General features: G+C 50.8%; 2 protein-coding genes across 2 annotated transcripts; both read left to right on the top strand.

The window, feature by feature from the left end:
* Window positions 12,108-13,328, top strand: LOC8075666 (uncharacterized endoplasmic reticulum membrane protein YGL010W). Its single transcript, XM_002445501.2, has 3 exons — window positions 12,108-12,581; window positions 12,728-12,796; window positions 12,924-13,328. The coding sequence occupies exons 1-3, from the start codon at window positions 12,201-12,203 to the stop codon at window positions 13,038-13,040; spliced, it is 567 nt and encodes a 188-aa protein (XP_002445546.1). The 5' UTR covers window positions 12,108-12,200; the 3' UTR covers window positions 13,041-13,328.
* Window positions 14,882-16,246, top strand: LOC8077822. Its single transcript, XM_002445500.2, has one exon. The coding sequence runs from the start codon at window positions 14,978-14,980 to the stop codon at window positions 16,079-16,081; it is 1,104 nt and encodes a 367-aa protein (XP_002445545.1). The 5' UTR covers window positions 14,882-14,977; the 3' UTR covers window positions 16,082-16,246.

Here is a 17,625-nt window from a genome sequence, read left to right as displayed (position 1 = left end):
GGGTTTGCCGGTGTACGGCCCTCCGACCCCAGCGTGGCTCCTTCCGGGGGCGCCCGCCGCGATCCGGGCAGAGCCGGGGCGGGCGGACGGTGTGGTGGCGCTTGCCTGCATGATGCGCACCCCCACCGACCCCGAGTCCGAGAGCAGGAGGACGATCTACGGCATGGACGGGGTCGCCCCAGGGTTCCTCCGGGAGCGTCGGGCATGGGAGGACCGTTTTCCCTCTGAAGAGGACGAGATCGGGACGTCGGGGAGTAAGGACGGCACCTGGAAGACGGTGGACGACGACGGGCGGTTCCCATGCCTCGTCGACCTGTTCTTGCGCCATGGGGGCTCCCTCGAGACCGTCGAGGACCTTATCCACGGCGTCAAGGCGCGGGCTGACCGGGAGATGGAGAACTGGTGCCCTGATCGGATCCGCATCCGGGCTTCCACCGATTCGTCCGAGCCCAACATCTTCCTGGACGATAGGAAGGAGGCGGAGAAATGAGAACACGTCGAGGAGCTCCATCTTTGGATGAAGCACGTGGTGGGGCTCCTGTCGGACGTCATCAACAACGGGCTTGGGCCGGCCTACTTCGTAAGTGTTTTTTGGTCCTTAGTTCTCATAGATCCTTTGGTTTCGTGCTCTAACTGTTCGACCCCCAGTTCGCAGGACATGAAAGAGACCTCCCGTATCAAGTCGAGCTTCATTCACGCCACACGAGGCGGCTGGGAGCAGCTCCCCGTCCTCAAGGACCAACTCCTCGAGTCGCAAGAAAAGCTCCTTCAGGCTTATAAAGATCTCATAGTGCTCGAGGAGGAGAAGAAGGCGAGGGAGGCTGCCTTGGTCGAGGCTCGAGAGGCCTCAAGGAAGGCGGAGGAGGAGACGACGCTGCTACGGGAGCGGGCTCTGACGGTCGAGGAGGCCGCATCCAAAGCCCGGGAGGAGGCCCTGTCCTATAAGAATGTCATTGCCGATCTGGACAAGGAGAAGGGCCTTCTCAAGACCGACCTGGACTCCCTCCGAGAATCTTTCCAAAAGATGAAGGTGGCGTATGTGGACAGCGAGGTCGCCAGGGGTGTCGCAGAGGACGCAAAGAAGAAGGCCCTCGAGGACCTCGAGGCGGAGCGGGCCCGATCCCGCAGGCTCTCTGACGACGTCGAACGTTTGAAGGGAGAGCTGTTGGAGAAGAGTGGGGCCATCGCTCAGGCTGGCAAGGCGATCGAGGATCTCCGCGTTGGCAACACTGAGCTGGCCCGCTCTAACAAAGAGATTGAGAGGGCCAACACCAGACTAGTCGGCGAGAACACGGCCTTGGAGGAGAGTTTCCGTGGTACGTTTCGTTTGCCGGATTTTTTTTTTCGAGGTGTGCTTGGTTTTTCCTGAAGTTTCTTGTTTTGGCATTTATAGGGTTTAAGGACGAACTCTTAGCCGCCCAAGTCGAGGCCCATAGTGCTAAGGCCCAGCTCGAGGCGGAGGTTGCTTTGAACCGTCAAGTGCGGACGGCGATAAACGACCTCTCGACCTCTTGGGAGGTCGAGCCTATGGACGAGTCGAAGGAGGACGCTCGAGGCGACGCACTGGTAGACCAGCTATGCTACTTAGGCGCAACGCTGAGAGATCGGGTGCGGGATGCCCTCCACATCGGGGTGAAGCGGGCGATGGCGGTTGTCTGCTCGGGCTTCTTCTACGACATGGAGGTGGTGTCCCACGGCTTCGTCACCGACATCTCTAAGACCGACACGGAGAACGAAGAGAGGCTCCATGCCTTGATCGACGACGCGGAGGCTCCTGGAGAGAGGCTGGCCAAGCTTTTTGAGCCTGAGGTGCTTCCTCCTGAGACTAGCTCGGGCGCAGGCGAGGGTGGTGAGGATCGTGCTGTAGATTAAGGCCTGCGAGCCTTCTTTGGGTGCTAGGGGCCCCTTGTATAGTACTCTTATTAACTTGTTTTTAAGGGATATAGTGTCTTTAAGTATTTGTTAAATGTTTATCTGTCTTTCCGCTCGAGGCTCTTTTATTTCCCTTTGCGCCTGCGTTTGTATTCCTTGTTCGATCTTTCGTCAAAAACAGCCTCGATCACCTCAAGGGTGGGGAAGTGAGTAGAGTTTCCATAGCCCGGGGGCGTAGGAGTTCTCAGGCTCATTGTCCCTCGGCCCTTAAGGGGCTCGAGGCGCCTCAACTACTCGAACGTGCAAGGTCTACTAAGTAAGGAAGAGAGAATTTCTTGGCTTTTTCGACACTTGGGGGGGGTCGTCCCCCTGGTAGCCCCCGAGGGGGTATCGACTATGATGGGTCATAGTTGGTACCCCCTTCTAATGTCGAGATCTGTGAGAAAGTAAATCGCTCGAGGGGAAAGGCTTCATTTATTCATACATTCATCTACAAGGCCTTGGTAGAGAATGTAGAAACATAAAGTTTTGAACTTCTAGGGGTAGAATCGACGTAGGTGTTCGATGTTCCACGCGTTGGTGAAAATCGCCCCCTTTTCGTCCGCGAGCTTGTATGTCCCTGGCTTCAAGACCTCGGCCACCACGTATGGGCCCTCCCAAGGTGGAGTTAGCTTGTGGCGTCCTTGATTGCTCTGCCACCGTCGCAAGACAAGGTCGCCCACGTTTAAGTCCCTCTTGCGCACGTGCTTGTCGTGGTAGCGTCGAAGTTTCTGCTGATATCTGGCAGAGTTGAGGAGGGCCATGTCACGGGCCTCCTCGAGTTGGTCGACCGCGTTTTCTTGAGTCTCCTTATTTGATTGCTCGTTGTACGCTTTGAGTCGAGGGGACCCGTACTCGAGGTCTGTGGGGAGGACGGCCTCAGAGCCGTAGACCATGAAGAATGGGGTGTACTTTGTGGCCCTGCTTGGCGTTGTCCTTAGGCTCCATAGGACCGAGGAAAGCTCCTCGACCCACTTCTTACCGAATTTCTTCAAGCGATTGTAGATCCTTGGCTTGAGTCCTTGCAAAATTATGCCGTTGGCACGCTCGACCTGGCCGTTAGTTCGAGGGTGGGCTACTGCAGACCAGTTCACACGGATGTGATGCTGATCGCAGAAGTCCAAGAACTTTTTGCCGGTGAACTGAGTGCCGTTGTCGGTGATGATGACGTTGGGAATCCCAAACCGGTGGATGACGTCGGTGAAGAAAAGGACGGCCTGCTCGAAGCGGATGTTGGTGATGGGTCGAGCCTCGATCCATTTGGAGAATTTGTCGATAGCCACCAGCAAGTGGGTGTACCCGCCTTTCGCCTTTTGCAGGGGCCCTACTAAGTCGAGCCCCCACACCGCAAATAGCCATGTGATGCGGATCATCTGAAGAGCGTGGGCGGGCAGATGCGTCTGTTTGGCGTAGAACTGGCACCCATGACATGAGCGTACGAGCTCGATGGCATCTGCTACGGCCGTTGGCCAGTAGAAACCTTGTCGGAAGGCGTTCCCTACGAGGGTCCGTGGGGCAGCATGGTGGCCGCAAGCCCCCGAGTGTAGGTCCTCGAGGAGTTTTCGGCCTTCTTCCACGGTGATGCAACGCTGCAGGACTCCCGTCGGGCTTCATCGATATAGCTCATTGCCCTCGCATAGATCACATATGACTTGGCCCGTCGAGCGATACGGCGGGCCTCAGATCGATCTTCTGGCAGCTCGCAGCGGACTAGGCAATCGAGAAACGGTGTGCGCCACTCGAACGGTCGACCGGGCCGCTGGTCTACCTCCATTACCTCGGCTGCCATCAATAGCGCGTCGACGGTGTCGGTTTGCTGGGGAGGAGCGGCGTCGACCCCAACCCCCGAGCCCAAGTCGACGGATGGCTCGTGAAGATCTCTTGAGAACGCATCAGGTGGTACCGTGCCTCGGGTCGACGCGACCTTGGCGAGTTCGTCGGCTGCCTCGTTGTAGCGTCGGGCGATGTGGACGAGCTCAAGGCCGTGGAATTTGTCCTCGAGTCGACGGACTTCCTTGCAGTACGCCTCCATTTTCGGGTCGTGGCAGCTCGAGGTCTTCATCACTTGGTCGATGACGAGTTGGGAGTCGCCTCGGATGTCAAGGCGTCGGACTCCTAGCTCGATGGTTATCTTGAGACCGTTGACGAGGGCCTCGTACTCTGTGACATTGTTGGATGCAGCAAAGTGAATCCTGATGACATACCTCATGTGGACGCCCAAGGGCGAGATGAATAGCAGGCCAGCTCCGGCCCCCATTTTCATGAGTGACCCGTCGAAATACATCGTCCACAGCTCCAATTGGACCTGAGTCGAGGGAAGCTGGGAGTCTGTCTATTCTGCGACGAAGTCCACCAGGGCTTGCGATTTGATGGCCTTGCGAGGCGCGTAAGTGAGAGTCTCACTCATGAGCTCGACCGACCATTTAGCTATTCTTCGCGTGGCCTCCTTACTCTGGATTATCTCGCCCAGGGGAAAGGACGAGACCACCGTGATAGGGTGGCCGAGGAAATAGTGCTGCAGCTTGCGGCGAGCGAGGATTACGGCATAGATCAGCTTATGGATTTGGGGGTAACGTGCCTTGGTCTCCAAGAGCACCTCGCTGACGAAATAGACCGGCCTCTGGACGGACAACGCGTGCCCCTCTTCCTGCCTCTCGACTACCACCGCTGCACTGACAACCTGGGTCATCGAGGCAACGTAAAGGAGTAGTGGTTCCGCAAGTTGAGGTGGGACCAGGACTGGTGCTGAGGTCAGTGTTCTCTTCAGATTTTCGAGGGCTTCCTCGGCCTCGAGGGTCCAAGAAAAACGCTCGACCTTCTTCAGAAGTCGATACAGAGGCAACGCCTTTTCTCCTAATCTTGAGATAAAACGGCTCAGCGCCGCTAGGCATCCCGTGACTCTCTGCACACCCTTGATGTCTCGGATCAGCCCCATCCTTGTGATGGCCGAGACTTTCTCGGGGTTGGCCTCGATGCCACGCTGGGAAACAATGTAACCCAGGAGCATGCCTCGAGGCACGCCGAAGACGCATTTTTCGGGGTTGAGCTTGATCTGGTTGGCGCGTAAACAGCTGAAAGTGATCTCGAGGTCCTGGATCAGGTCACCTCGCCGCTTTGACTTGACGACGATGTCGTCGACATAGGCGTCGACCGTCGACCCTATGTGCTTGCCAAACACGTGGAGCATGCAGCGTTGGTACGTGGCTCCCGCATTTCGAAGCTCAAACGGCATGGTTACATAGCAATACATCCCAAAAGGTGTGACAAAAGAGGTCGCGAGCTGGTCGGACTCTTTCATTTTTATTTGATGGTAACCGGAATATGCATTGAGGAAAGAGAGGGTTTCACATCCTGCAGTAGAATCAACAATTTGATCAATACGTGGTAAAGGAAAAGGAACTTTCGGACATGCTTTATTTAAACTCGTATAATCGACACACATCCTCATTTTCCCGTTCTTTTTCTTAACTAGTACAGGGTTTGATAACCAGTCGGGATGGTGAACCTCCTTGATGAATCCGGCCGTCAAAAGCTTGTGGATCTCCTCGCCAATGATCTTGCGCTTCTCCTCGTCGAATCGGCGCAATCGTTGCTTCACTGGCTTGGAACCGGCTCGAATTTCCAAGGAGTGCTCGGCGACTTCCCTCGGTATGCCCGGCATGTCCGAGGGACTCCATGCAAACATGTCGGCGTTTGCACGGAGAAAGTCGACGAGCACAGCTTCCTATTTGGGGTCGAGGTCGGCACTGATCGTCAGCACCTTGCCGTCGGAGTTGTTGGGGTCGAGTGGGATCTTCTTGGTTCCCTCTGCCGGCTCGAAGCTGCCCGCGTGGCGTTTGGGCTCTGGAGCCTCAGCGGCCAGGGCCTTGAGTTTCGCGACGAGCTCGGTGGAGTTCTCGAGCGCCTCCCCGTACTCGACGCACTCGACGTCGCACTCGTAAGCGTGCTCGAAGGAGGAGCTGACGGTGATGACGCCTTTGGGACCGGGCATCTTCAGCTTCAAGTAGGTATAGTTGGGTATAGCCATGAACTTGGCGTAGCCCGGGCGCCCGATGATGGCGTGGTACGTACCCCGGAACCCGACCACCTCAAAGGTGAGGGTCTCCTTCCTGAAGTTGGCCGCCGTGCCAAAGCAGACCGGTAAGTCGATTCGACCCACTGGCAGCGCCTTTTTCCCTGGTACGACGCCATGGAAACCGCCGGCGCTTGGTTGGAGCCGTCCCCTGTCGATGCTGAGGAGGTCGAGAGTCTCGAGGTAGATGATGTTGAGGCTGCTGCCACCGTCCATCAGCACTTTGGAAAGTCGGGTGTTGACGATGATGGGGTCGACGACGAGCGGGTAGACGCCTGGGGCGACTACCTTGTCGGGGTGGTCCTCTCGATCGAAGGTGATGGGAGTGCTCAACCAGCTGAGGTACTGGGGAACCACCATTCTTGCCGCAAAGACCTCATGGCGCTCCCTCTTGCGCTGCCTTGTGGTCAACTGCGTCGAGGGCCCCCCATAGATCATGTAGCAGTCGTGGACGGCTGGGAAACCATCGTCGTCTTTGTTGTCCTCCTTGTTGCCGCCCTTCTCCTTCTTGGAGTCGTCACGCGCATCCTTTTTGAACCCCAGACCGTCGAAATGCTTTTTCAGCATACGATAGTCCTTGAGCTTGTGGTTGGCGCCTCCTTTATGGTAAGGGCATGGCTCTTCGAGCATTTTGTCGAAAATGCCTCCATCTGGAGGGCCTCGAGGCTTCTTCCGCTCCATGGCGGCGACGAGGTCGTCGTCGAAGTTCTCCTGCTTGAACTGCCACACTTTTTGCTTCTTCTTGTTCTTCTTGAGCCCTCGACTGGGGGCCCCGTCTTCATCGGCAGGCTGCTTGCCTTTCCTTCCTTCACAACTGAAGAAGGCGCCGACTGCTTCCTCCCTTGCTGCGTAGTTTGCCACTACGTCCCTCAGCTCATCGACGGTCTGAGGGTGATTCCGGCCCAATTCCCGTACCAGGTCTCGACTGGTGGTACCAGAGACAAAGGCCAAGATGACGTCGTGGTCTGGGATATGTGGCAGCTCGGTGCGCTGCTTCGAGAAGCGTCGAGCATACTCTCGGAGTGTTTCTCCTGACTTTTGTTTGCACTTGCTGAGGTCTCACGAGTTCCCGGGCCGTATGTAGGTCCCTTTGAAGTTGCCCTCGAAGACTCTAACCAAATCGACCCAGTCGTGGATCTGGTTTGCTGGAAGTTCCTCGAGCCACCGACGGGCGGTGTCAGAGAGGAAGAGCGGCAGCTGTCTGATGATGGCTCGATCATCTCCTCGAGCGCCTCCTAGCTGACAGGCCAGCCTAAAATCGGTCAGCCACAATTCTGGTTTGGTCTCACCATTGTATTTTGCGATGCTGGTCGGGGGTCGGAACGGACTGGGCAGGGGCGTGCTATGGATTGCCCTGCTGAACACCCGTGGGCCCGGTGGCTCGAGGGCCATCCGATCCTCGTCGCTGTCGTACCTCCCGCCACGATGTGCGCTGTAACCGCGCTCTTCCACGTCCCCATGCCGGCGGCGTCGATTCTCTTCGATGTCGTGCCGCGCGTCGTGTCGACGCTGATTGTCGACGGGGAGAACGAGCGTGGTCTTTTTTCCTCGAGGGGGTGGCAGTTGATGGACTGATACCTCCTTTTCGTTTTGGGGAGGCTCATCGCGTTTTTCAGTGGCAGCTCCTCGTCGTCGAGAAGCCGAGCTTTCGGCTTGTTGAACTGCCACCACCTGGAGCAGAGTCTGTACCTCGTCTCGAATGCGTCGAGCCTGGGAGTTCGATGGCTCTGGCATGTTGCGCAGCAGCATTATCGCTGCTACTACATTCTGCCCTGCTCGAGGGAAACGGCTGACAGGCTGCTCTGGCTCTGCGTCTTCGACAATTTGTCGGTGTACCTATCGAGCGCGTCTGCGGACACTTCCGCCAGGCGGGTAAGGCAAGTCTTGCTCGAGGATTTGCTCGAGCAGGACGAGGCGCTCGCGATCCTCGTCAAGCTTGGTCTTGAGCTCTCGTAGCTGTGCGAGTTGTGCGGCCCTGTCTTCCTGTGGAAGTGGGTTGACCTGTCCGTCGTTCCCAGGCATCATGGGATCTTCTCTCGCCGCGGGGACTCGACCGCCGGCGGCAGCATCCTGCGTCTCGTCGGTAGTTTCTACCGCCCCGTCGATGTGATAGCATTCCCTTGTAGGGTCGTAGCTATCAGTCTCGGAGTCGGAATCTGGCTCGGCGGCGTAGTAACATCCACGCCCTTCCTCCAGCAGCCGCTCCCTGAGCGAGGTGATCGTGTATCGTCCAGGGCCTAGGCGGCGGAGGCCTCGCACCCGAGAGAGGTCTGGCAGCTCGGATGTCGGCGGCTGTGCTTCAGAATCACGTGGGAGGACCATTGGTCTCTCTACGTATGTTTGGGCGTTTGGGCATATCCCCCTGACGAGCGACGTTGCGGCGTTGTCCAACCCGAATGGCAATGCCCTTCTTGGGGCGAACAACCCATGCGGAAGCAACCTGGTGGTGGGGGAGAGCGCTCGGGGCGCGTCACCTTTTGTCGTCGTTTGATGTCGGGCCGGCATGCCCACGGTTCCGGAACGCGGCACGGCCGGCTCCCGTGCCACCTCCTGCCTAGCACGAACTGCCGGTCGTGACGAGGCAGAAGGGTGACGATGGTGCCGCCCACGCCTCCTCTTGGGCGGGGAGGCGTGATGTCGAGGGCGTCTCGGGGCCCTCGTTCGCACTGGCGCAACGCGGGCTCCTCCTGGTCCTCTGATCGAGAGCAAGATGATATCGTAGCCGGAGCCAGTCGACATGAACTCAAGGCTCCCAAACCAAATCACCGTGGAGCGCGGAATCGGTGAGGCGAGAGTGGCCATCTGGAAAGGAGTGGGAAATCGATGAAAACACGCAGGACCCCTACCTGGCGCGCCAACTGTCGGTGTTTTCTCTACGGGGGGTCACACCAACGAGTAAATTTGTATGCGTGCTCCCTTTCCCAGATGGTGATGCAAGAAGACACAAAGATTTATTCTGGTTCGGGCAAGAGAAGGCCCTACGTCCAGCGGGGGAGGGAAGTTTGTATTATCTTGCACCTAAGTGCTTGTACAGGGGTGAATACAAGCGTGGTATGGAATGGAGTATGGGAGTTCTACTGAGTATGGTGTAATGTTATGTCCGTCTTTCTTCTATTCCCAGGTCTCCCCTTTTATAGCTCCAAGGAGAGACCTAGGGTACACGTATAGGCGTCAGAGTAGGGGTCGATAGAGGCATGGCGCGCTGACCTACTCGAGGCTTCCGTACCGGCGTGGCCTCGAGCCGTCCCGTCTTGGTAGCTTGATGATGATTACGCGTGCCCCCGTTTCCTGCTCTGCGCGCCGTCTTGGGCTGGTTCATCGGCCGCACGCCTGTACGGTGTGGCGACAGATCCGGCAGAGTGGTTGCGGTGTTGTCAATCGACGCCCAACTCGTCCCAGGAAGGAACCACGTCTGGTCGAGGGTCAGACGCTGTGCAGTGCCCTATTATTCGGAGCGCTGACCTTGGTTGTCTCGAGGGGGGTTCTGATTAGACGTTTCATCCCTGTTTCCCGCGTCCTGACAGGCCCTGGGTCGTTTGGTGGGGAAGGCTGCAAAAAGAACGACGGGACGGGTGCCTGTTCCCTATCACGCTTCCCGTGACCAGCGTGTTAGGTGGGAAAGCGACAGGCACATTAAATGCCCTGACTCTCGTGCGCGCGTCAGGCGGCGGACAGTGTCCTTGCGCTCGACGCTTCCCGATTCGCTCGAGCCTATTTCCGCATTCGACGGTAGCCGACGCTCGACCCCTGAGCGATTCGCTCGAGGCCTTTTCCGTCTTCGAGGCTGCGGCCGTCGATGGCTGTATGTATGGCTGACTAAAGCGTCGAGTTGTGGGCCTCGATCTGTGTGCGGGTAATCTCGTTAGGTTCATCAGTTAGGGTACCCCTTACTGATACCCTCGACAAAAATATAGTTCGTAGTTAGAAACACAAAAATTCTAACTTGGACGTGTTTCATGGAGCTCGCACCCGGCTCTGGCTGTAGTGCTTGAGCCTTGTTTAGTTCTACTCAAAAACCAAAAACTTTTTAAGATTTCTCATCATATCGAATTTTGCGGCACATGTATAAAATATTAAACATAGATAAAAAATAATAACTAATTGTACAGTTCGACTCTAATTGAGAGACGAATTTTATGAGTCTAGTTAGTCCATAATTAGACCAATAATTGTTAAATATAAACAAAAGTGCTACAGTATCTAAAATTTTTTTCACCCCCAACAACTAACAGAGCCTTGCAATTTTTTTTGCAAAGTGAACATGTGCATTATTTTTGTTTGTATTTAACAAATATTGTCCATTCATGGACCAAGTAAAGATTCATTTCATAATTTACAGGCAAACTGTACAATAAATTATTATTTTATCTATATTTAATATTCTATGCATATGCTACAATATTCGATGTGATAAGGAATTTTAAAAAATTTTGTAACTTTTTTAGAAGTAAACAAGGCCTAGCTCCTTCTCAATCCATGTTTATTTGTGTGAGGTGGGGCTGTTTATTTTTGGCTCTGGTAGCTCCTTCTCAATCCACTTTTATTTGTGTGAGACTCAAGATTGTCTTTTTTGCTGCTAAAGTGATCTACAGGGTTGTACAGTCCCTGCATGGAGGAGCCGGAGCACCGAGCATATCAGCCATGTTCCTGTCCCTATTTTCTATTTTCACAATAGGAACAGTAACGAGAATTTAGGATATTGTAACATAGAATAAAAAAGTCTACATAACCCTCAAAGGTGGGTTATTTTACCTCTTGAACTATAAATCGGATATTCTACCATTTGAACTTTTCAAAACCAGTCAAATAACTCCCTCGAGCGGTCTTAGAGGATGGTTTTGTTTTTTTTTTCTGTTTTATTTATTTATGTTGAATCTTTGAAAAAACTGAAAAATCTAAGCTTATTGGAGTCCACATGAGTAGATCTACACAGTGAACATATAATATGGTATAATTTAGTATAAAGTTTTTGCTATAGCTTTAAATCTATGTTTTTCTGTAATTAATTAGAATAATTTATGTATACAGTTTCTATGGTCCAATTATGGTGAATGTTTTTTGATGAGATAATTATTGTATGATTAAAGTATAGTAAAAATTTCGTACCTATTGGATCACGTATAACTTAGTTATAGATTTATTTAACTTTATTCTTGTTAAATCTATGCTTTATCTATAACTAAGTTATACTTGATCCAACGAGTATAAACTTTTATCATAGTTCAAGCATACAATAATAAATTTATCATAAAAATTTTATCATAATTGGACCATAGAAACTCTATATATGAATTATTCTAATTAATTACAGAAAAACATATATGTAACGCTACAACAAAAACTTTGCACTAAAGTATACTATATTATATATTTACTGTATAGATACACTCATCGCGAGTCCAACAAAATTGATTTTTCATTTTTATATTTTTATATGATTTATTGTAATTTTTTAAAAATTCAACGAAAATAAATAAAAAAGAAAAAACAAAACCACCATCCAAAACCACTTGAGGAGGTTATTTAACCGGTTTTGAAAAGTTTAAGGATAGAATATCTGATTTTATAGTTTAGGACTGAAATACACTACAATGGATATTTAAGGAGGTTATATGTAAAATTTTTCCTAATATGAAAATGAGAACGTTCATGTTTTCAAAATATAGACGTTCTATGATAACGAGAACGTATCCCGTTCCCAAGCTGCTAAGCACCGGAGAGCCGAACCAAAAGTCTTCTACTCGTGTACGAGACAATTAAGGCCTTGATCCAAAAACTTTTTGGATTTTGACACCGTAGCATTTTCGTTTTTATTTGACAAACATTATCCAATCATGGAGTAACTAGACTTAAAAGATTCGTCTCGTGATTTACAGTTAAACTGTACAATTAGACTTAAAAGATTACATTAAATATAGACGAAAATAAAAACTAATTACACAGTTTAGCTGGAAATCACGAGACGAATATTTTGATCCTAGTTAGTCCATAATTGGATAATATTTGTCACAAACAAACGAAAGTGCTACACTTCCGAAAGTTTTTCATTTTTCGGAACTAAACAAGGCCTTGGTATATACTTGATTAAACAATACTATATAATATATATACTTCGTCCCTCGCCGCCGGAGCGGTCTCACGGGTCACCCCGGGCTCAGGCACTCACCACTGCAGCACTACCCTTGATCCCCCAGATTTCTCGGAGGCGCATCCGTCCATGGGGGCCAAGGCAGCGCACCGGCGTGGGGTGCTGGACCTGGAGGCGCAGTTCGCCTTCTTCCGGTCGCAGCACCGGCACCCCGTGAACGCGGCGGCGCACGCGCTGCTCACCTGGCCCATCCTCTTCACCAACCTCCTCATCCTCCACTTCCTGCCGCTGCCCGTGCCCCCCGCGCTGGCCCTCACGCTCGCCTACGCCGCCGCCTACCTCGCCGTCGACCGCCGAGCCGGCGCGCTCGCGGGGCTGCTCTTCGTCGCCGCGTGGGCCGCCAGCCGCGCCCTCGCGGCCCGCCTCGGCTTCGCTCTCTCCTGGAAGCTCGTCCTCGCCACGCAGCTCTTCTGCTGGACCTGGCAGTTCCTCGGCCACGGCCTCTTCGAGGCTAGTGCCACAGATTCGAATTCGAATTGCTCCCTTCACCTCCCTTTTCGTTCGGTCCTTCCCATCGTCAAGCTCTTCTGGGAATCGTATCTAATTAATCGACGGCTCCACTGCTGATCTCTGTTCCTCCTTGTTCAATTTTGCAGAAGAATGGGCCGACTGTGAGTGATCTTCCCGAGGTGTTCTTGATGGAGCCGTTCCTCATCTTCCTTCAGGTAACCACAGACATCCACAGCTCACAAACGTGTGCTAACTCTTCAGTCATCTCCACAAATGGAACTGAAATCGCCTTGACCGGTGCTAATTCTTCACCCTCTGCCTGCTGGTTCTTTGTGTGCACAGATACTGAACAAGCTGTTCGGCTATGAGCCGTACCCTGGGTTCTGCAAGAACGTGGAGAGGAAGATGGAAGCTGATCTCAGGGAGAGCAGAGAGCTCCAGCAGAGGAAGACAACCTGATTGCTTGGGAATTTGGGAGTGATCGTCCGGAGCGGCGCGCGAAATTGTACCATGTGTACATGTATCGTATTGCCTACCATTTGTGTTGTTTAATTCAGAAGATACATGTTGTCTGCACACCATTGTAGAGTGTAGTGAACAGCAGTCATGTGTGTTGAGGTTAGCTTGAATCCCTACAGATTGGCAAGGAAGAAGGTAGAGAGTGCTAATTCTCTCCTTTGGTTTACTGCCCTATACATTTGCTGGACAAAGATAACCTATCTTGGTTTAAATCAGTATGTTTAAGCTGAACTAGATTTTACATAATCCATCCCCACTCTATAGAAAGGGAAAAAATGTAGTGTCAACACAACCAAACGGCACTTTGGGTTATCATCAGTTCCATATCTGTTCTCCTAGCTAATCTCTTATATGGTCCAAAGACACTAGCCATCACAAATTATGATTCTTAATCCTTTCTGTCCAAGATAACAACAAACAACCAAAGACACTAGCCATCACAAATTATGATTCTTAATCCTTTCTGTCCAAGATAACAACAAACAAAAAACGCTAGAAATCCTTCGGTTGAGAAGATCGCAAAATCCACGCATCTGTGGCATAGGAGACTTGAGAGAACGAAGATTTAGCAGATGTTCGCTTTGCATATGGGATGATTTTGGTATCTGTTTGGTTGAGGGAATATGAGGACTCCTTGTTCTGTGTTTGATACGCGGGGCGAAAACAGTGACGATGCATCATCGTTTTTCATATGTTAGATAGATATCCGGCAAGTGAGAGATGTTAGCCTCTTCCATATTCTTCTTCCTCCTCAACACCTCTGGCCGTCCTTGAACCACCGTCCACCGCAGCTCTGTTCGTTTAAACTTATTAGCACGGCTTGTGCACTGTTTTTCTCTAATAATAAATTAGTGAATAGTACTTTTCAGCGTAACTCTTGACGTCACTAGGAGGAACCTGTGCTGGATCAAAGTGTCGTAGTTTGTGTGAGTGGTGACTCCTCGTGATGCTTGATGGAGCTCTAAGTTGTGGGGTTAGGGTATGTCTCCTAGATCGTAGTTGGATGGAAACTTTTCTTTTTGAGGTAAAGTTCGATGAGAACTTTGGCCTTCTACTAGTGCGATTGGCGTTGCTTGGGGTCGTCTGGTTCTAGAAGAAGGTCGTGAAAGATGTGGGTCTGCTGCTATGATGTTCATGTTCGAGCTGGCCTGAATGCCTGATTGAAGACCATCGTGCTGTGCACGATCTCATCGTAAACAATAAGCCTGCTCGGTAAATTAAAGCCACAGCCGGAGCACAGTGAAAATAATCTGTAGCAAACACATTGAATCAGGAGATTTTTTTTTTGAGGAAACAAATCAGGAGAATTCAGAGGCTGTGTTTTTTTTTTCAATTTTCACCTAATTTTGCAATTTTTTAAAATATATTATCTATATATCTCTTATACTTTTAATCCCTATATAGCATTATATTTCGATAGGAGACCCATTTGGGAACTCAAACTCAAAATGGGTCTCCAACACAATACCTATAGCCTCCAACAGAGTAAAAAAACCCATTTTAGGTATCAGGAGAGGCATAACCCAAATTTGAGTATTCTCTCTTCTCGAGACCTATTTGCAGAGAGTGTTTTTCTTTAGGTCTTGTTGCTGGAGAAAACTAAAAATAGGTATGGAATCTTTTATCTGTAGTGCTACCTAAAGAATAAATGGGTCTTGTATTTTAGGTGACGATTGTTGGAGATAGTTTAAATTGGTCACACACGTATTATAACAGTCCATTAGCAAACAATTCATATATCTTCGTACGTTAGGAAGCAACTGTGTGTGGCCTTTATATGGTTTTTAAAAATTTTCGAAGCCCAAGTGCCAACTGCCAAGTGCTCAACACCACGCGAAGAACCCCCCGTCCCAATCCGGCACGGCACACTCGCCGCCATGCTCCCCGCCGCCCTCCTTCCCTCTCCGCCGGGGCGCCTCCTCGCTTCCATCCCTCTCCGCTGCCACGCTCCGACCCAGCAGCCCTCCACCGCCGCCGCCGCCGCCGCCCGCGGCCTCCTCCTCGGCGGCGCGCGCTCCCCGGTCGTCAAGCGCGTCCCGGACGGTGGCGGGTGGCTCCTCTGGCACCAGTCCGGCCCCCGTGTCGCGCTCTCCACCTCTATGGACGGCCTCCGCTGGAGCGCCCCCGTATCCCCCGACCCACTGCTGCCCACAGAGGACTGGTGGGCGTTCGACACCGCCTCTGTTCGCCCCTCCGACGTCCTCCTCATCTCCGGCCCCGCGGCGTCATCCCGCCGCTTCCCGTCCTCCGCCGTGTACTGGCTCTACTACACGGGCTCCACCGACGAGCGGTTCGGCTCCCCGTTTCCGGACGCCGACGTCCCCGCGCTCCCCGGCCTCGCTATCAGCCAGGACGGCCGCCACTGGGCGCGCATCGAGGGGGACCACCACACTGGCGCGCTGTTCAGCGTCGCGGAGGATGGGGAGGAACCCCGAGGGTGGGAGACGCGCTGCATTGTCGCGCCCAAGGTGGTGATGCACGCAGACGGGGACCTGCGGATGTACTATCACTCGTTCGACGAAACGTCGCAGAGGCCTGCGATCGGTTTGGCCAGGTCCAGGGATGGCATCCGGTGGAAGAAGACGGGGAAGGTGCTTGAGGCCGGGCGTGCTGGATCCTTTGATGAATGCGGGGTACGACATGGACATGTGGTCCGTGACCGTGCTGCCGGGCGGTATGTCATGGTGTTTGAGGGTGTTGATGCAGATGGGAGAGTGAGCATTGGAATGGCCGTTTCAGAGGACGGGCTTAAAGACTGGAGGCGCTCCAGCGAGATTCCAGTGCTGTGCCCTTCTGACGATGATGACGGGTGGGATGGCGCTGGGGTTGGTTCACCATGCTTGGTGCAAATGGATGGGGCCTATGATTGGAGGCTGTATTACATGGGTGTTGGGAGGGACGGCGAGGCTTCCATTGGGATGGCGCATTCAGAGGGTCAGGCTCTTCTGAAATTCGAGAAGTGTGATGCTATTCTCATGTAAGATGTAAGGTGAGGTCTTAGTAGTTTCAGGGGATGTACATGTGGATATGTTTTGACCTTTCTGGGGGTGTTCAATTCACATTCACTTGAAACAAAACAAAATGTTACGATTTAAAAACTTTTACCTCAGCTTATTGCATTAGTATTGTACTGTTCTTATTTGCTATATCTGCGTCTTCCATAAAAAAGGTGGTCCTATTGAAGTCCATTAGTTGATAAATGGTGGTTATTAAAAAAAACCTTTGGATCATTAAGTTTGTTAGGGAGAACAAATGAAAACTGTAGGAATGTAGATTCTGACTCATAAAGTTTACCACCTCCGTCCCAATTCTTTGTTAAAGTATCTAAAGTTTGACCAAATATATAGATAAAAATATTAATGTTTATGACACAAAATAGGTATACTATGAAAATATATCTCATGATAAATGTAATGATACTTATTTGATACTAGGAGAATACCCTGTGCATTGTTGCGGGAATTTCAGATAATTTAAAAAGAAATTAGACTATTTATATTTATAGTTATATGAATGAAACTATCTTAAATTAATTTTGTTGAATGGTTTGACACATCAATGTGAACAGCTAAAAAATGTTAGTAGATGAAGAGATGACTATCATAATTACATGTGCTAGTTGGCTATAATTGCAAGTTTTAGTGGATTGTTGATGTGGATAGCTTGCATGTTGAGAGAAATCTCTAGTGGGGTTTAGCTTTATGAGTATAAGATAAGATTATCAATATTGATACTTTTTATATATATATATAGTATGTCAAACTCAAGATACTTTAATTTGGTGCCGTACTAGAATTGTATTCTTTTGTGGACGGAGGGACTACTATGATATTTGGTGCCATGATGATAATCACAGGTGTATCTAGAAATATTATTCTGTGGGGGTGTATTTGCCACTTGACATAGAGTTTCTAGAATAGTAATGCAAAAAGGCGCATACTGTAGCATGTGCAGCAAACATAATGGACCAAGAGTTCCAGTATGTCTGAACATCATATAAGAAAATCAAATAAACAAATTACTTTTCTGCCTCCCTGGATATGAATATCCTGAAAAATCACGCTTGGTTGCTACCTTTTAGTGTAGTCGGGTCCATGAAGTAATCAGAACTTAGCATGAATCAGATGCAGAGATTGGAATAGCTGTATGCCATTGTTTTCCTTGTGAGCTTTTCTGTCTTTGTCATTAGATGTATAGGTTCATGGCTAGAAACGGATAATGATCTTGTCAGGTCATCTGCCCTGCCAAGATCTGGTTTTCTTATTCATAAATACATATGTTGCTGCATTTGTGTAAAAAGGAGATGCTTATTCACAAACTATATGATTTGATTTAGCTGCATTTGTGCTTCTTTACTTAAAGTAGTATTTGATCTGCTGTCTGTCTTAAATTCAGAACTCTTTTATCCCTATCTATGCTACATATGTATGAATTTGGTTTGTGTTTGACAACTTTAGCTCAATCATATTCTGTGTTTCAGCCTCTACATATGGCTCTTTATCTCAAGTTACTTTTTGTATGCCCT

Source organism: Sorghum bicolor, chromosome 7, assembly GCF_000003195.3.
Source record: "Sorghum bicolor cultivar BTx623 chromosome 7, Sorghum_bicolor_NCBIv3, whole genome shotgun sequence".
Taxonomy (NCBI): domain Eukaryota; kingdom Viridiplantae; phylum Streptophyta; class Magnoliopsida; order Poales; family Poaceae; genus Sorghum; species Sorghum bicolor.
The sequence above is the reverse complement of the archived record's forward strand: the minus strand, read 5'-3'. Positions and strand labels throughout refer to the sequence as shown.

Coding starts and splice junctions, on each gene's coding strand:
- LOC8077822 (XM_002445500.2), top strand. CDS start 14,978: ATGCTCCCCGCCGCCCTCCTTCCCTCTCCGCCGGGGCGCCTCCTCGCT.
- LOC8075666 (XM_002445501.2), top strand. CDS start 12,201: ATGGGGGCCAAGGCAGCGCACCGGCGTGGGGTGCTGGACCTGGAGGCG. Junction 12,582..12,727: donor TCGGCCACGGCCTCTTCGAG/GCTAGTGCCACA, acceptor TCAATTTTGCAG/AAGAATGGGCCGACTGTGAG. Junction 12,797..12,923: donor CGTTCCTCATCTTCCTTCAG/GTAACCACAGAC, acceptor TTGTGTGCACAG/ATACTGAACAAGCTGTTCGG.